The following is a 19,771-nucleotide window of genomic DNA, read 5'->3' as shown; positions in this document are numbered from 1 at the left end:
TTAAGCGCAATCTGAGGCACGCCTTCCCGTGCGTCTGAGGCGCATGATTGGGGCAATTTTTACAACTCTGCCAGGATCCATTTAGACCAAATCAGGATTCACGGTTGTGGGCGGGTGTTCATTTTGAACCCAAATATAGAACAGCTCACAATTGACAAACAGAGGGCTGATTTTCTCTCTGAGGGGATGAGAGCATGCAATAAAAGCAGGATGTTCCCTCTTCATAGTCAAAGCTGCACAGTGCACCTGTTTAATCCACTGATCTACATAAATGCAACAAGTTCCGAGGACTCATGTGATGATAATATCTGCCATTTATTAAAAATTACATTTAAGCTACTACAGATACAAGTAGACTACTTATAAAATATAAAATTTAGGTTTAAGGGGTTTAAATCACTGTACATCCACCAAAGACATTACATAAAATCGACACCACATAAAAACAACATAAGTAAAATGTCATTATTATGAATCCAGAGGAGTTAAAGTAATGAAAAATGTCGGTGGAGTATGGAGGAACCTATTTGATGAAGCTGCCGGAAGAGTCATTTTCTCCTGTAGTGGAAAAATGACCCATATGAGACGAGCTGGACTGCTTTCATCTTGAGGTTTGGAGAAAATGGCTTTCAGCCATACTTCTACTGTGTTATCGTTTATTCCTTTTCCACCTGGCCTCTGAAGCTCTGAATACAGAAGCTGAGGAAACTTAAGAGGGCTCCGTGCCAAGTTCTTGTCAACTTTTACAGACGAGCTATAGACTTCTGACAGGAAACATCACAAACTGGCATTTTCATGCACGGCCCAGAACATCACTGGTAACCATTTACAGAGCATCAGTGATATCGGAGAGGCGAGTTGTCTGCGCAGCCTGAACGCATCCCGGCAACAGTCTGTTCACCCTGCTGCCGTCTGGCAAAAGATACAGAAGTATCCGCTACCGTACCACCAGACTACAGCGCAGCTTCTTTCCTCAGGCTGTGAGACTCCTGAACTCACCACCACGAATAGTTTATTTTTCTGACTTGATTATAATAAATTAATTAGTCTGTATGATTTCAGTTTTGTGTGTGTATATAGATTTAGGAATTACAAGCAGTAATTGTGTCGTACAGTCTTGTATTGCATAATTAAATTAATCTTGAATCTTAAATAAAAATGATATATAAAAAAAAGCCTGGATCTGTTCCTTTATTTCAGATCCACACCAAAAGTTATTGGGGTCTATTCTGGGCCCAGACCCATCGTCCATCCAAGTTTTGTGGACATCGGTTTTGTATTTTTTGTGTAATCCTGCTGACAAACCAACCAACCAACACATTTAGACAGGTGAAAACATAAACTCCATGGCGGAGGTAATAGCAGGAGTCTCACAGCCTGAGGAAAAAAGCTGCTCTGTAGTCTGGCGGCGGGGCAGCGGATACTCCTGTATCTCTCGCCAGGTGGCAGCAGTTGAACAGACTGACGCTAGGGTGGCTGTTGGTGGCATGCAATCTCATTTCCTACCCAGGTTTCTGTTGACTGCCCCACGTATCCTGCATTTCAGATGAAAGAGAAAGAAGCAATAAGGTTGTGTTCACAGTCACTGATTTTTGTATTAACGTGATGACGGTAAAAGACAGGGAGAGTCATGAGTAGTATTTTAAATTAGGTTCTACACTAATTCAAAGTGTGACACCGGGAAGAAAGACTTCTCAGTGTGACTGAGGGCTTTTTTTCTGTCTGCACTGCGTTATTTCACCTAACCAAACATCAAAGTTTGCTCTAAGCTGTCAGAAAGTCTTTTGGCGTGGGTGTGTTTGAGAAAAGAGGCAAGACAAAGAGAGAGAGAGAGAGAGAGAGAGAGAGAGAGAGAGCTTTTGTTATTACATTAATTATTGCTTCACTCAGAGCCAGGGCACAGCAGATAGCACAGTGACTGCTGAAGGGAACAAAAGCCAAGTCAAAAGTTTTTCTGGTGTGTAGCTGCGGCTCTGCTGTCAAAAATAAACAGAAACACAATGTCTTCGTGGGGCGGTGTGTGCAGTGAGCTGTGATCTGATCCGTCTGTCTCCCAACACAGAAAACACAGAACAGTTGAGAGGATTGCTGAAGGAGGGAACACACACACACACACACACACACACACCCATACATTCAAATGTCTCCCTCTGAGCCACCCACCTTTCATCCTCCATGTGATACCCCAGGTGCTGGTACACTGCTGCTAAAAATGAACACTAAAACTGGAGAGGAAACACATTGATCTCTCTGTGATTTAGAGACAGGGGGAACGACGGGAGGATGAGACGAAGAAAATGAGTCCCATGCGGCATGAGACAGTTCCCAGCCGTGACAGCGGTCGTCATGGTGCAGTCACAGGACCAGACCTCCTTTCACCCTCCACAGAAATTGATCCTGATTGTTCATATGTGGTTTCGCCTCACAGATATACAGACACTTGAATGCAGGCAGTTTCCCATGAAACGTCTATCATGTCTCATACCCACAAAAAAGCCACAATAAAACCACACACGCACATCTGATAAAGGCTCAAATGAATTTTCCACCTAAATATCAATAGTTTTGGTCAATGTCAACTAGATTTATTTAAATCAGATTGCTGAAGTTTCTTATTATTCTCAGATAAACCTTCAAAAGTAATTTTGCACAGAAAGAGGACTGTTGATTTCATTCATATCACTTACATTGGAAGTGTGATAGGAAGTGATCTCTTCCTACGTCAATGTACATCCCAATGTGCACTTAACTATTGTTTAAAGAGCAGGAAACACTGTATTTAAGCCTCTAAAGTTTGATTTAAGTTACTGTCAAGAACCTCTTTTCACGGTTCCAGTAAAAGTGAGGAACTTTGCCCTGGTGAACTGAAGGAAAAAGAAAGAAATCACAACATCTGATATAACATTTAAAGCAATTTTTACAAACACTGCAAAGTGGTGTTTTGAAAGAAAAGTGGAAATAATCCAACACAGAAAGAAATAACGCTTGGACTGACCGTAAAATAACTGAAAAAGAAAAAATACAGCTCTTTTCCTTCTCATGTCCACAACGAGCAGCTGCAGAAGAGCTTCGTCCAGGTGTTTTAATGTCAAATGTTTCCAGTGTTGGACTTTAGTAGGAAAAGAACAGCTGTTAAGAATAAAGTTAAAGCAGCTACAAGAAATGTATTGTTAGTTGACTTTTGCTACCCCTGTGGACAAAAGTGGTATAAACACCACTGCCAGCTGTATTAAGATCTTGATCTGGCTTGCACGTGTATTAGACTCAAACATATTTATTAATGCTATTTTACGTTTATAAACAGCTGTTTGCAGGATGCAGGGCGCTGGGGTAATGTATCTATTTGTGGCTCTGCGAGATCAGTTACTGTAACATGACAACACAACATTTTGTTTTCAGAATCTTACCCGGCAGTGGCACTGATGTAAAAGTAACCAAAAGACATACATTTTTCTGATTATCGAAATCAGACTGCAGATAAAATAAATCAATTAAGTGACTAAGTTATCAAATAGCTGGAGTGGAGTGAAATTTAAAAAAAATATTTGCCTCCAAACTGAGTGGAAGTAAAGTAGCAGAAAATGGAAATACTCAAATACAAGCACTGATGGAATGTAACAAAGTACATTTGATCGAGTACTATACATAAGTACAATTTTGAGGTACTTGTACTTTACTTGACCGTTTTCATTTTAAGGTAAGGTTTTGGAGGCAAATATTGTACTTTTTACTCGACTTCATTAATTTAATAGCTCTAGTTACTGGTTACTTTTCAGATTACATGCTGCATCAGAGCAAAATGAATACATGGTTAAATTAACTTAATTCCAGTAATCAGACAAATGCTGAATATCAGATCTGATAATTGGCCAGGCCAATAATCAATAGACCCATAGTATACAGTATATACATACATGTAAAGTTACAAGTACCTCAAACTAGTACTTAAGTGGTGACAGGCATTAAGAAACAGCCAGTCATCATGCTGATGGTCCTGTTTGCTTATATAGGTCATAAACAGGCATCAGTATTAAATTCAGACTGTTTCATAAACAGTCAACAGTTCCTTGTAATGATCGCTGACTTTCAGTTTAGCTGCTTGTGCTCACTGTCACACTTTAATGGTTTACTGGGACACTTGAATGCAGCAGAGCAATCACTAATGTTAATAGTAACACCTGTGCCTTTCCTGCAGTGTAGCCCAATTTACTTAAATTATTCAGAATATGGATTACAGGCCTGAGTTGCTTTGTGTTTGGAAAAGGCTGAAGTCTTACAGGAGAACAAGCGATTCCTTCAATCTTCTGATTCCTTTCATAAAAAAATAATCAATGTATTCCAGCCTGGGAGCTGGTAGTTTGCCCTTTTTGCTTCTGACTGAAGAAAATCAATTAGTCTCACTGAACAGCTGATAGGTCCTGAAAGCTGCAACCAGCTGAGCTCTGGGATCAGAGGGAGGACTCATTACAGCTGGCTCAATGCTGCCATCTGCTGCACCAACAATGCTTCACAACCGTTACCCAGCAAAGTTTAACACCAGAGAGAAAACCAGACAAGTCTTAATAATATAGGTATATATTTATTCATACGTACATATTCATTTATATCGGTTAATTGTAAAAAAAAAAAAAAAAAAAAAAAAAAAGAAAAGAAAAAAAAGGAAAAGATTTACAGTAATTATATGAACTACAGTCATTGTCAAAATTGTTTTTGAAATTTCTCAGGTGTCAATCTACCATGTACACACTGTAGATTCACCTCTTGCCCTCCGTCCTAATCCTCAACCTTACTCCAGTGTGTGGGACCGAACATGTACGAAACAAAGTGGTCTGGAGCGTCGTAGCTCCACTTCTGTGTAAACTGGTGGGAGGTCAGACAGGAAGGACACAAAGGTGTTTGATACTGTGAGGAAAAAAAAAGCTGACTTTGCTTTGTAGAGCCTGTAGTGTATTTTGTACCATGAAAAGACTGATGACAGGTTATTTCTTTTGTACGTATAAAACCATCAGGAGCAGGTTGAGTATTATTACCTGTAATCCATTCAAAGTGTTGGCCTTAAAAGCACATGTTGATAGCTGCACTGGTGACTCAGTGCATGAAGAGGGCAAGCAGGTGTTACAACCTGGCTCACAGTCTAAATCCTACGACTTTTCCTTTTTCCTCCAGTTAAACGTCTTAACCCGCGAGCACAGTGACAGAGTACATTAGATATCTCCGCCATTTTGACTCTTAGTTGTTCCCTAATCCCTCAGAAACCCCCAGTCAAACAAAACAGATCAGACTGGATTACACTGGATTCATCTCAGCTCGTATTATCCTGCCTGCCGTAACTGTCAAATCACAAACTGAACGGATTCATCGCTCAGCGTTTTGCCTGTTGGCGTGCGTCTTAAACCAGAACGGGGACATTTGAGAGTGATCAACATTCCACGCTGGGTTTACCCATTTCTGTCTCGTTTGATGTGTTTGGGCAGGCTGCGTTATGGGGAGGGGGGATTTGGAAAGGCAAGGCATAAAAATTAAGGAGGGGAAAGCAGGGAAAAATCTGATTCTGCTAAACAGCCATCCTGAGGACTTATCCTTGATGGAAACATTCAATAAGTAGAACCTACATCATACATACATGTCAACATGAACTCCTCCTTAACTCACATAAAAAAAAAAGAAAAAAAAAAAATCCAACTCAAATTTGAACATTTATTACAATTGCACTGGCGCCAAACACTTCCCCTGGACAAAGGCTACACTCTGGACATTTAGTAACAATAAACTCTTAATAAAAACACAAACACCATCAGATCAAAACCGAGGACTGGAAGAGGACTCAAACTCAACTTGGAGACACTGAACTCGTGACTTCAAACACAAAGCAGGCGCAATCCAAACCACACCAAAACAGAAAAGCAAAAGAAGAGAAAAGGTCTGAGTTCCAGAGAAAATCAGAAAGAAAAGCAGTAAAAGACACATTTATAAAATGAAATGGGGAAGAAAAAGAGACACAGAATAAAGCAGGTGCAAGTGCAGGAGAAGATAATCCATAAGAAAAGGCTTCAATACTTCATAGGGCGGGGCTGTAGTCCATTATAGCCCTCCGTTGTGACAAAAATGTCCATCATATCTGTCAGCAGGCCAGAATTGTGCACTCCAGATTCGGTTGACTTCCTTTTGCAGTGACTCCACCAGTCTGATCCAGACTTTACCACCGGCAGCGTCGCTGGTCCCAGACAGACAGAGGAGGTCACAGGTGGCAAGGGTGCAAACATGCTGCCGCTATGTCCCCTGCAAGGCCTCGTAGGAGTTGAGGAGTCGCCGATGTCCTCTCACCGCCGCACTTGGTTCACCAGTTCCGCGTCATCAGAACCGTCACCGATGCGAAAAACAAGAGCAACTAAATGAAATCAAACTAACTGAAAAATAGACGTACTTTGATTGTTTTCAGTTGGCTTTTTCTTTCCATTGTCCAGGTCTGACAGCATGAATTCACGTAGTGATGTCAGACTTTTTTTTTTCCTTCTTCTTCTTCTTCTTCTTCTGTCAATTGAGTGTCTTAACAACTTTTCTGTTTGTTGACATGAGGCTTCACAGGCCAGCATCAGTTCTGCCATCAAACTCCAGATCAAGTCCCGGCTCGTTTTGACCGTCCAAAGCTCCAGCACATATTTTAAACACACAAGCATGTGTGAGCTTCGCCATAATTCCCTCAGAAAGACAGCGATGTCTGCCCCATCTCATCTCCTCCTCTGTTGTTTAGCTGGCTTCGACTCTTGGACTCCACAGTCCTCACATATTTACAATTAGATTTTAAAAAACTAGAGGTGTTACATGCAACATTTGGCATCTTCTCGAGTCCCCACGTGTGAGTCTTAATTGGTGTCCATTTTTTAGAAAAATATTAAACTTTGTCTTTTTTTTTTTTCTTCGGTACGTTGAAGCTTCTGATTGTAACAGAGAGACAGAGAGAGGTGAGGGTACAGGTGTCGCAAGCTCAGTGTGTGCATGTGAGTGAAGGTTTGTATCTATGTTGTTAGTGAAATGCCAGCCTTAAATTCTGATGGCCGTTTTTGTAAAGTGTCTCATCATTGCTTGACTGTAAGTGCAAATAGCTGCAGGTTTACTTAAAAAAATGTTTAAAAAAAAAATCATCACAAAATGGGCTTTCTGCTGCTTGTGTTGGGGGTGTCGGCAGTTTACTGGTTGCATTGCTGCCCCCTTTTTTATTTTAAATAAACAGCCTGCAGAACAAAGCTAACACAGGTCTCACTCAAGTGCAGTTGCCATCTAGAGGTAGCTGTTAAGTGACCTTCAATATGGAGGGAAGTATGTGTGAGACGTTAAGAGGAATTTTCCAGCCTTTTCGATTTTCAGTTTCGAGGCTATAACTGTAATCTGTGTCAAAATGCTATGCAAGTAAAGAGTACAGCTCCCCTCGTTTGATATTAACGTGTATTTCAATTGATGAAGATTTAACAGTGCTGATCACATCCGATTTATTTTATCCACCGAACACAGACCAGGAATGTTCTGACATTCAAGAGTCAACCTGTGTGTGTGAGCTTTTCTGTGCATGTACTGTTTGGTGTGGTGGAGAGATTCGGGAATGTTTTCTGGGAGAAGTTACCCCGAGTTCCTGTAGCGTTATTTGGCTCTCTCCCTCTCTCTGCAGCTCCAAAGGGTGGGGGGGGGGACACACAAACCAGCATGTACTCTGTGACAGGGGGCCGGAAGGGGGACAGCAGGTCTGGGGTCAAGTGACGGGCTGTGGGGAACGTGTACGAGGGGAAACGGGGGGGAGGAGAGGTGGGGGTTGTTGTCTTTACATCATAGCAGGACACAGCAGCGGCAAAACCTCTGACGGCTCCCCCCGACTGAGGGGGGTGGAGTGACGGGAGCGAAGTATGCATGCACTTTGATGTTAGGCAGATGGGTCTGTGGAGAGGAAAGAAGGGAAAATACACAGAAATGTGTTAATAGATCATACTAATACATAAGTGGCTATAATTTGCTGAAACGTGCAAGTTTTACTGAAAATGTCATGAAATCATGTCACATGTCAATAAATGCAAGTCACTGACAACAAACTCATGAACCCGGTCAGACTGTGCTAGATGAAACACGTTCTCTCTGTTCACTCGCTGTTGTCGAGCAGTCAGTTTGTATTTTCACACCTTTGTTTTGATTCATCACTTCTTGTGGGTGGAGTTGTGACATTAATTTGGCCAAAATGTATGAATCTTTGACATCTTTCCAGAAAATCCTCCTCTCATGCTTCCTTAAATTGGGCTAATAGGACATATGCACTCCCTGTTTTGATTTAAAAAGCCTCAGAGCTACAGTACTACTGGGGGGCCAAAAGCTACACTGCAACAGTCAAGGGGCTCTTCTCATTTCACTATTTTTTGCCTGCTTTGTCTCCTTTCTACTGCCTTTGACCCAGAAATCAATTAGCATGCCATATTGACGGATGTTTCAATACCTAAAATGCATCTGACAAAGAGAGGAGCGAGAACAGAAGGAGGCTCGCCAGAGGAGCTATGAGCGAGAATGCTTAAGGTGTATCCTTTGCAGAAGCCTTTTCGGCACATGTGACATGTTATGTGTTGAAAACTTGTATGTTGAAGTAAATGTAATATATATCTAATATATACTGTCATGAACACTGTTACATTCATCTGTCAGATAGCATAGCAGTAGGCAATAACAAGACAGATGATGCAGCTGGTCCACATCATATTCAAAATGAAGTTTCTTTAAAATTTGGCTCCGAAGCACAGATGTTATTTTGTTAAATGCCCGTTGTCTTGACTCTATCCTCCATTTCCTTCCATGTGGTAAGGACTAAGACACTAGGAGAGGAGGTGAGGAAAGGAATCGAGGATATACAAACGAGAAGAGGTCGAGCTTGTACACAAGTATTGTTGTAAGCAAGTGGCAGCACCGTTACACCATGTGAAATCTAATGTGAGGTTCAATTTAAAACCCCTTGGACTCCTCAGAAAGTTTGTTAATTTACAGCCACGTGACATCTAACATCACTGTGGTGAGTTTGTATTTTCAACAGACTTCCATTAAGGACCTAAAGGTGCCTTGTGGAGTTTTCTCCAAAAGAAAAATAAAGTTTTGTTTACATTCCGAGTTCACCAGAACGCATTGTGTGTGTCCGTGACGTTGAACAAACACACTGAATTAATCATCTTCCTTGTGACGTTTGCAAAACTGATTTTTACAAAATTTGAAAGCTGCATTGTTCACATCTGTGATATCTGGCTCACAGTATTCTTCTGTATTTCTCTGCATTTTACCGCCACCTGTTGGCATCAGTGTGATAGCATAAGACAATAGGCAGCAATATGTATTGTGTTACCCCTCTATATAAGGAGTGACGAGCTGTTTTGAGGTAAAGGTCTAGTTTGCTTTAATAACATTTCACACATCTAGCCTCCGGTGTCATTCGTGATCCATGAACACAGTTTTGCACAAAAAAGGCATATTCTAAGTGAACAAAATGGATGTTTACAGCTCATTCTTCAAATGAATCACTGCTTACTCACTGTTGTCAGCCTACACAACTCACCCTTAGTCTCTTGATGCCGGCGCGGGTGATCTGCTGGCAGTCGTAGAGCTCGATGCGATCCAGACTATGGCAGCTCTTCAGGTGCTCCAATGAGGCATCTGTGATCAGGGGGCAGTTGTCCAGCTCGATCACCTCCAGACGGTCGTGAGCACAGGGGCCGCTGCCGAGGTGTCTGATGCCATCATCAGTGATCAGCTCACAGTGAGACAGGCTCTACAGTAACACAGTAGTAGCTCCATTACTCCGCTGTCGGCTACATCACGCTGCTGCTTCGTGCTTGTAAATGCTACAGGAGAAGAATATGTTCAAGTGGCAGGCACACACTCACCAGGACTTGCAAACGAGGGCAGTGGATAGACAGCTGGATGAGCGTCCCATCTGTGATCTGATGCAAAAATAAAAACAGACAAATGTCATAACCGCAGTCTCCACACAACAGTATTTTTCCGTAGCTGTGATTGTTTATTTACCTGCACACATTCTTCTAAATCCATTTTCTCAAGCTCATGACAATTCTGAAAGAGACAATAAACAGAACTATGTGATCTATTGTGGGTGAGTGGAGAAATATTTTGTTTTTCAACATGTTTCGGGATGAAAAAACGTGATCGCATGCAGCCAAGAGGCAGATGCCACACTCACCCTTGCTAATGTAGTGAAGCCCACGTCTGTAAGCTGAGAGCAACGGGCCACTTCTAATATTCTGAAAGGAGACAGGAAGGAGCAGAGACTTAGATGATAGCACCAATTACAGTTGGTCACTGGATGAAAGTTGAACTAAATCTACAGTAGCAAAGTGTGAGGTAACATGTATTAATTTCTCTCTGACAATCTTCATTATTTACCTAATGTTTACTGCAAGATTAAATTGAATTATTTAAATCACAATATGGAGTCTTACAATCTAGTTGTACAAGAAATCAAAAATGTGTGTGAGAACAACATTTGTTTCCAATTAAGTCTGCATTTGACCAATTTCAGAAGAAGTCTAAAAACAAGGTGCAACATCTGTCTGCCAGAATGAAGACAGTCAATCAATCAGAGAACTTGAATCCAAGTTAAATACATTGCTCAGGATGAGGTAGATAACGAATCGCAGTAATTAATCTTCATGTTCAGACAAAATGGAGAGTTGAGGGTTTGCGGGGTCTATGAAGTGGTGCACAGTGAATTTCAGAGTGAGGATGTGTGTGTGCAGGTGTGTAAACTCACCTGAGGCGAGGACAGTTCTGTCCTAGGGCGTGCAGGATGGCGTCTGTGATATTGGCACAGCCCGACACACACAGGGACTGCAGGCGGTGACAACCCCGGCAAATTGTGATGAGGCCCTCATCTGTGATCTGCTGCTCACAGAGAAGAGAAAGTGTGTGTTTGGAGAAGATAACGTGTACTCTGAAAAGGAAAAGTGAAACCTTTGACCAGGTTTCCTGAATGTTTTACCAAAGGGAATGTTAATTTTTCCAGGTACATCTGATTAATCGGGGAAAAAACACGATCACTGATTTGCTCTTTGCTCTCACCAGATACGGAATAGATGTATTATTTTTGTGGGTAGATTAGATTAATCAATGATTAAATAGCACAGAGTCTTTTTGAAGGTGAAAATGTGTTGCTTGCTTTAAAATATGTTTTAAATTGAGGTGTGCACTTTTTTTGTTTTCTGTCTTTTCTTGGATATATAAGCTTATACTTTAGATGTAACTTTGAGTAAGATTAGTCTCATCTTATCACTATGTTTGAAGGGAATTAACATACTGTTAATAAAAAAAGAAAGTGTGTATTAGAGTGTGTGTGGTTTCCACGTTCAATTATTCACGTATCACTATGATGCTCAGCTAATGAGATCAATTTCTTGTCCCTGGATTTTCTGTTTTTAGTGTTTACTTTGTGGGGATCAGACCAAGAAAGAAGGGGCGAGAAGGAGCTGGCAAGAGAAAAGTAAGAGGAGACATCGGCAGTGTTACAAAGAGGAGGAACAACTCGGACAAGATGAGAAGTTAAGTTCCTGAGGTTTGAGAAGATGAAGAGATGGAGATGGTGGATGAAAATTTATTTCATTTTATTCATTTGGAGAAAAAAATCTGCATTGTGTGAGCAGACTTCACAGACTATTGGCTATTTATGCTGGGCATCCACAGTGGACCTTGAGCTGAAGAGCACAATGTGTACTTGCTGCTTACTAGCCTGGAAAGTAACCCACTGTGTGTGTATACTTTTATACCAGAAGTCCAGATTCAGGAGGTTTATCATGTTTACACAGAGACATTCCACTTAAACCAAATGAAATGTGCCCACAAAGTGTCTTTAAAATTGCACAACATTAACCTCATCTCCCAGCCTTGTTTTTTACTTACTGAGCATGTCTGCAAGTTGAGTGTGACCAGCTCTGGACAGTGAGCCCCGATATGTTTCAAAGCCTCATCCTCGAGCTGCGGAGGAGATTGACAGAGGAAAGAAAACAATCATCTGATATCAAGCTACACTCATCACATGTATCTGTGACATCATGCTTGTGTTTTAACACTATACAGTTGACTGATGATGCAACAGGATGGTGTTTTAAGACGACTTTTACATGTACGGTGTCTGGCACGTCTTTCCACAGAGACGTTGTAAAGGAAATCATGCATTTTAAGGTTGTGGTCGCAGCAGCTGTGCTCTATTTTCAAAGAAAAGAAGAGGAACTTGGTAGTTCCTATGAAGAGTGATGCAAGAAAACACTGCCAACTGCATAAGTGCAGCGTTGAGCAATAAGAAATGTGCACTTGAGAAAATTAAGTTGCTTTCAGGTTTATCCAATTAAGACTAAATAATCTGCAACTCATTCACTAAGCACTTACACCATCAACATCTCCAGCTCATACTAAGGTGTTAACTGTACCTGTGTGCATCCCTTGAGGAAAAGGCCTTTGAGTCCAGGACAGGAGCGCACCAGCGCCTGGATACCATCCTTGGTGACCTGATCACACCAGGAGATGTTGAGCTGCTCCAGCAGAGGACAACCCTCACTGACAGGAGGAAAATTGGACATGGATGAGTGAGAGGTGGGGGGAAAAAATACAAAAAACACTGAAGTACGCCATAATTGAAAGAAGAACACAGCAATGTAAGAGAGTAAATCAGAGAGTGATAATAGCTGGCATCTGAGGGTGCTAAGTAAGGATCCTTTACCTGAGAGCTTTGAGTGACAGGTTGGTGATTGAGGTACAGGAGGCAAGGTCCAGGTGCTTCAGCTTTGGACAGAACTTACTGAGGCTATTACACGTGCTGCAGAAGAGAGAGACAATGAGGGTTTTGAAGGTTTCGGAGAGGCCTTCTGATAGACTGGCATCCCAGAACTATGCACGTACCTATCTGTGATCTTGGTGCAGCCGTTCAAACTAAGAAGCTCGATGTTTCTGCAGTTCTGCGAGAAAGTCCTACAGAAAAAATTAACATTAATATGATATTAGTCACTGAACTTGCACGTCTCTCACTGACCCAGGGTCTGAACAAGAAGTAGAGTTTCTACGAGGTCACTTCCTCACCTCAGGGCGCTATCACCCACACCCAGGCAACCCCGCAGACTCAGCTTCCTAAGGAACCCCCCGCATCGCTTTGAGATGTTCTCCACCACTCGGCCCTGCAACAGAAACAATCCACTCAACCTGCTGTATTTGCATCTACACCTTGATCTAAAGCAATGACGGCTGAGGAGTTAGGTGTAAGGGGAAGGGAGACACCCTTTACTCACCTCGATGTCCCTCTGAAAGTCAAAGAGGTCGATTCGTTGCCAGTTGCTGCCGTCCAACGCAAGAACATTCCAGGACTGAGAGCAGGGAGGAAGAAGGAGGAAGAAGCAGACGTTTAGAGTCAAATTTTTCTCAGATAAACAACATACACACACTTAAACACACAGACAAACATGTACAGTCACGCACACATGCATACACACGCCTTGTGAACACAGACTCACCCGTGAGACCTGGGCACAGCGACAGAGTGTCACCACATCCAGAAAGGAGAAGATTCTGGAAGACAGACAGGGATGGTTTAGAGACCCTGATCCCCGCTGCCAGAAGCTTCCTCTTTACATTAAACTTTGCCCTCAACTCAGTCCTGCGCCTGCCTCCACTCACAGCACAGGGGTGCGAGTACATCAGCTAATATTGTCTTTGACTGTCAGCAGGATAGATGTGTTTACTCTGTTTGCGGGATAGTCGTGTTTACTCAAAGTGGGGTCCTAGTGAGGAAGACACGCAATCAGCGTCTACGGAGCAGAGCTGGAAACTCACTATAAGTTGCCTCAATGCAGCAAAGATTGTATTAGGGTTGAAGCTGGGATGCAGCGCAGCCTGCCAGCCTCACAAATCAGGGGGCTGAACCTGGCCAAGCAGCAAAGAGTCAGCAGCCGCAGCACAGACAGCTCGGCTGGCAAGGCCGGGGCATGAGTTATGGCCTTCATTTTCTGTTTGCTCAGGGGCTCTTTAATTTTTTTTTTGCCTGAAATCAATTTGAATGCTTTATAGCCTCAGGCATCTGTTTTTAATTACAGTTTTAGCAGGAACAGAGTAGGGTGGGGAACGAGGGGAAATTGGCATCCTTGTGGTTAGTTTAGTTTAGTTGAACTATTTGCTAAAGGGCAAGTGAGCGTATAAGCGTATGATCGTGAGATACTCAATGTGTGTGTTTGCTGGTAGCAAAGGTAAGGAGGGTGGTGCAAGGCCAACTGTGCCTTTGTGTATGATTGAAAGTGCTGATCAGGAGCGAAGGCGGGGAGGTGAATGTTGAGTGTGCAACATGCCATTTTTGCTTGCAAAAAAAAAAAAGCCCTGCAGACAGTCTGATTGAAGTGTTTTGAAATGTCACTCACCGTAGCAACAGCTCCTTAGGCAGCTTCTTATTGATGACCGCCTCATCGCTGTTTGTGAACATCTGAAAGGGTGCAGAGGATAATATTAGTCCTGGCAGCCCGTTTCAACTGGGCCTCCCCCTTCATCCACTCACCTCACTCAAGGACGGCCCCAGCATATAAGCAAGGATAAATGATCGTAATCTCATCAGCTGAGATGGATTCAATGTCAAGTCATTCAAGAAGATAAAGCAGCGCACGAGACTGGATTTTGTGTCTTCTGAGCAAAATAAGCAGGATAGGACTTTGTACTGAGCAGTTGTGTTATCTTTTCCGCATGCATATTCTCTCTTTACTTCCTGTGTTGTTGTTTTCACTGATTAATTCACATCAGTACCGAGAACGAACACAGGAATAAGTTACAGTATCTCGTGACGAATCGCTTCGGCTTCTGCAAACAGCTAATGGATTTCCACACAAGTAATTGCATGCTGTGTGAGTGCAAATTCTAGCCTCAGCACACAAAGAGACAATAAATGAGCATTTATTAAGATCCAGCTACTTAGATACACACACACACATATACACACACTTATCGACTCCAGGGTTCCCATAATTTGTGGGAAGTCATACTCTGCTAAATTATAAAATGCATTGTGTTTGGCGAATGAAGCAACATCTGGCCCAAACCATTTCCCTCCATAGATTTAGAAAGATAAATCTGGACCAGGGACAGGGTAATTGAGGGGTGGGGGCTTTAGCATGTAAATAAAAAGTGCAGGAAGGCACATGTTATTTACAAGAGGCAAACATCTGTGACAAGATCAACAAGGAATTTGCAAGTCCTTATTTTCACTTCCTTACAGGTACAAACACTGAAGCCTCTACAATCCCGAAATAACTGAAACGTTTATGTGCTGCATTTAAACAAAAGAAGTGGAGGATAAGGGAGTATGCTATGTGCTATTTTGATTATGGCTGTCCATCCCTAAAACCACATCCATGGTGGCTTTTTAGGTCAATAGATTTTGAGGGACTTATACACTTAAGCAAACCTATTCATCAGCTCACAAAAACAAACTGACAGGTCTGCCTGTTTAAAAATCCAGTCAGCTCTGGGTCAAAGCCTCTCTATGTCTCTCTGATAAACATACAAACTCCACACACACACAAACACACACACACAGCTGTCTATGCAGGGGCTGCCTGCCAGCGCAGACGTGTAAAATTTTGAGGGAGTAAGAAGGGACAGACATTTCGCATTTGGATTTGGGGCAAATTGACTCTGACAGCTCGCCTTCAACGGCGTTACTTTCTGGCCAAATAATCCAGGGCCATTTCCAAAGAACCAGATGCGCATGGTCAACGGGCATACACTGTCCCCTTTTGTGCTCGAACATAAAATGAACCTGATGCTGCATGAATGTGAGCATTATGTTTTCTCCACTGGTCAGCTATAGTCAGTGAAGCAGGCCTGGCAGGAGGTAAAAGCCGGGTGAGCTGTAACCTCCAGCTAGAGATTATTGTAAGGCAAAACAAAAAGCCATAATATTTTTAGAAAACTTTTTTTTTTTAAATGTCGTTCCCTAAAAAAGACCGGACCCTCTGATTAATTTTGGCTTAGCTTGGCACTTGTAACTTGGATGTATTAATTAGTCTAAATCAGTGTAGGGTATTTATTTTAAACTGGGATAACTGAGATTTGTAGTACAAAAGAAACAAGCCAGGTATTAACTGATTATTGTGTTGCCTTCAGTTTAAACAGCTTCAACAACTCTTACATCACAACACCCAATTATAGTGATAATGTCAACCACAACATAGTTATTATTTAAATATTCATTTTAATTGGGAAATAGAATTAGGGGTCATTAATGCTTGTCTACTTTTCAGAGTGCTGTGGTCTTTTGTTTGGAGCTGGTATACAACAGATCACTATCTACTGCAGAGCAGTAAAGCCAGACAGCATCTGAGAGAACATTTGTGGCGAGGCCTGTCAAAGTAAAACTCACTTACAGGCGACGCAGCAACTCAGCTTGAAAGCTGTGCATTTCTGATGACCCAGAGTAACCATTTCATCTTTGGTCTCAGGTTTCTTACAATTAGCCTTCTGGTCCAACTCTGGGTTTTGTAGATAAATCAATGTGAGTGTATTAACATTTGGAAGTAAGCTAATAACCTGTATGGTGTTTTTTATCCTATATCATTTCTTTGTAACTCTGACTGCACGATAGGGTTAAAAACATAATCATATTGCGACTGTTTGACAGATGATTGCGATATGAGTCATGACAAGTGGAAATGGACATTACTGCATCACAAACTTCCAGAATGAGCATTAGGAATACGATACATAGGCTATTGACTTTTGACTTCCAGTATCTTTATGTCTTGAAGAATTTCTGGTGTGAAACGGGTGATGACTCTGTAAATCTATATACAGTGTCAAACTTAGCTGTAACTAACGATTATTTTTATTGTAATCTTTCAATTATTTTCTCGATTAAGCTAGTTTAGTCTTCAAACTGTTTGAAAATAGTGAAAAATATCAAATGTGTTTCACAAAGCCCAAAGATGACATCTTTAACTATCTTGTGTTGTTCACAGCCCGGAGATATTCAGTTTACTGTAACAGAGGAGTAAAGAAACCAGGAAATGTTCACATTAAAGGAGCTGGCTTTTGCTTCCTCAAAAAATGCTCAAACGAATTAGTAATTAATTAATGAATTATTGATTATCAAAACAGTTGGTGATACATTTGGTAGTTGACATCTAATCAATTATTAATATGTTGCACCTGTTGTCAAAATATACACAAATAAACCCAATTTGAAATAAAACTTGTGATAGACAACTTGAAAGGATAACTGGTAATAATTCCCTTTTAAGTTAAAAGATGTAGCACAGGTAGATACACGATCTGTCTATATTACAGTTTGATTCATTTAAATCACTACTGTTAACCAGCCTTTCCCAGTGTAATATTTATACAGAACTGTATTCTTCTGATATATCTTATATTTTCTATCTTTCTATCTTCTGCACTATTATAGTCTTAGATTCTGCTTTCCTCACTTTCACTTTACCTCAGTGATTTCTCTTTCGTCCATATTGTTTGGACATTGTCGGAGGCGGCCTCAGAACAAGAGTTTCATTGCCAACGACTGCATTACCGTTATTGGTCTGCATATGACAAATAACCCACTTACCCACTCAACAAGCCCCCCCCGCCCCCCCCCAAAAAACAAAACGTTCACTTTTATTTTGAAGGCAATATCACGCCACTTCCGGCATCCTCCCGTCCAAAAACCCCGTTAGCTTGACGAGCAGCTCTCCCGCAGCTGTCGGGCCAGAAGGTAACGGCTTGAATCTTTTGAGTCGTCAGCTGTTGCACCGTTAAAAATAAATAAAACCACACACAAATCCCACGCTATCTGGGGATTAAACAACACCGAGTGCTCAGGCTACACGGCCCAATGTCACCGGCGATATGTAACATCTGAGAGCAAGTTTTCACCAAAATATTGAGCTCCGCTCGCGGCTGCGACACAAAGTTTATGCTAAATGCTGCAGAGCAACAACACCTGAATCTCCTGTATGTACATGCGGGCCTCCTGCTGTCAGTACAGGACACGGTGTGTGTCACATTATGGCAGCTCGGGCCTATTTGTTGATAGTTCCGTGCTAATACGGGGGGGGGGTGCATGTAGCAGTCACAACCCGAGGCCCCCGCAGCCGCAGCGGCCGTGGATATGCACAACAACCCGGCTCGTCAGGCAACCAAACAAAAGTGGTGTTGAGGAAAAAAAAAAAAACAGCCCAGCAGATATGAGGTCGATCATAAAACAGCTGTAGCTTCTTCATACAGAGAAGTCGATACAGTCCCGTTGCTGATAGATATGCTAATGTGAGCCCGAGCTGTCCTCGGCGTGCTGCATGTAGCCTCTTTGTTTTGACGGCGCAAAGGGAAACGGGGACAACACTTTAGGACCTTTAACGAAACCTCAGGTTATTGACGAACAGCCGCGACAGACTTAGTGGAAAAATATCGACTTGTTTCCTCAACGAAACAAGCGCCAGGCCCGGGCTATAGGTTGTCTGAACAAAACAACAGCGTTTGACCTAATCCCAAACACTGACTGCGGAAGCTGCATCAACAGCCTCACCATAAGCGCAGTTTTACAATAAATACAGCGACAGACACCACGCAGGCCCGCGTCCTAACGATGTTAACAGTTACGTTGAATGTCTGACATTAACTGTCAAGTTATTATTGGTGGTTAACTCACCTCAAACCGGCTCCGCGACACACCGTTTACCTCCTTCCCCATGTCGGACGCTGGTTACCGACTCAATGAATCCGGTGTAGGCGAAGTAAAATGCAGATACGGGCCCTCTTCCTGCCGATTCCTCTCCTCGACTATCATGCTACCGTCCTCTCGGTAGCTCCTGCGGGTGCGATGTCGTTGTTTTTCGCCCTGTAACACAAACGGCAAGACCTCTTGTTTCTGATTAAAAAAAAAAAATGTGGGCTACAGGCAGCAGCCAGCCAATAAGCCAGGTCTCTTATCTGCTCCGCTCGGTTCGCCCTCACCTCCTCCTCCTCCTCCCCCTGTACAGCTTTCCATCCATCCACACAATAGCCCGACAGGAATAGGATCTGGCAGCCTAAAATGGAGCTGGTACGACGCCTACATCACTTAGAAATAATAAATATAACGAAATTATGCTGAGGCATGTATTGTCCAAACATAAACGACGGCCTTGGGCTGCTTAGGCCTACTTGTTGGCTGGTCCTTTAACCAAAGACAACCCAAATATCAAAGTGGGGTGTCATCTTTTGACCTGTCTTCACGGCTGGATATTAAATGTATTTTAAAAAAAGTTTGAGGCCAGGTTATGGGAGATTTTGACACCGCCAAATAAGATATGTGAGTGTAGATATACTTGTCGCTTCCCTCTTATATCCTACTGAAACAACACATATCCTAGCCTGTCTTAGCTGCATGTCTCTTGAGTTGTTGCCACTTGAAGGCCCTGTCATTGAAATGTGGGCCAAAACCGTTCATAATTACTCGTAACAGTAAGATTCGTGTAACATAACAGCCACACAAGTGGAGGCGATCCCCTTTTATGACACGTTAACCATTTAAATGCGCATTAATTGTATTTTATAGCATTTAAAATGCTCAAACATATGTTGTAACTTTGTTAGTGCTGTAGGAAACGCCACTTCCTTGTTTTTCGTTGACCACGCCCCAGTTAGACAGCGGATCCAATCAGAATCCAGGACAGCTGTTCGTCATACTGCGTAATCATAATGGGAACAAGCTCGACAGAAGTCAGTTTAATGTATTAAATATAAATTC

The 19,771-nt window shown here is 42.2% G+C and overlaps 1 protein-coding gene across 1 annotated transcript; it reads right to left on the bottom strand.

Annotated features, from left to right (window-relative positions):
* Positions 1 to 4,559: 4,559 nt before the first annotated feature.
* On the bottom strand, positions 4,560 to 18,986 carry fbxl20 (F-box and leucine-rich repeat protein 20). The gene is made up of 15 exons (XM_084371697.1): positions 18,692 to 18,986; positions 14,424 to 14,485; positions 13,527 to 13,581; positions 13,305 to 13,379; positions 13,099 to 13,193; positions 12,922 to 12,990; positions 12,743 to 12,838; positions 12,453 to 12,579; positions 11,926 to 12,000; positions 10,784 to 10,914; positions 10,214 to 10,274; positions 10,042 to 10,086; positions 9,900 to 9,956; positions 9,572 to 9,784; positions 4,560 to 7,926 (listed from the first exon to the last, which is right to left on the bottom strand). The coding sequence occupies exons 1-15, from the start codon at positions 18,731 to 18,733 to the stop codon at positions 7,819 to 7,821; spliced, it is 1,311 nt and encodes a 436-aa protein (XP_084227823.1). The 5' UTR covers positions 18,734 to 18,986; the 3' UTR covers positions 4,560 to 7,818.
* Positions 18,987 to 19,771: the final 785 nt, after the last annotated feature.

This window comes from Pagrus pagrus, assembly GCF_965226575.1.
Source record: "Pagrus pagrus genome assembly, chromosome: 13".
NCBI classification, from domain to species: domain Eukaryota; kingdom Metazoa; phylum Chordata; class Actinopteri; order Spariformes; family Sparidae; genus Pagrus; species Pagrus pagrus.
Note: the sequence above shows the minus strand (reverse complement) of the source record. Positions and strands in the feature narration are given on the sequence as shown.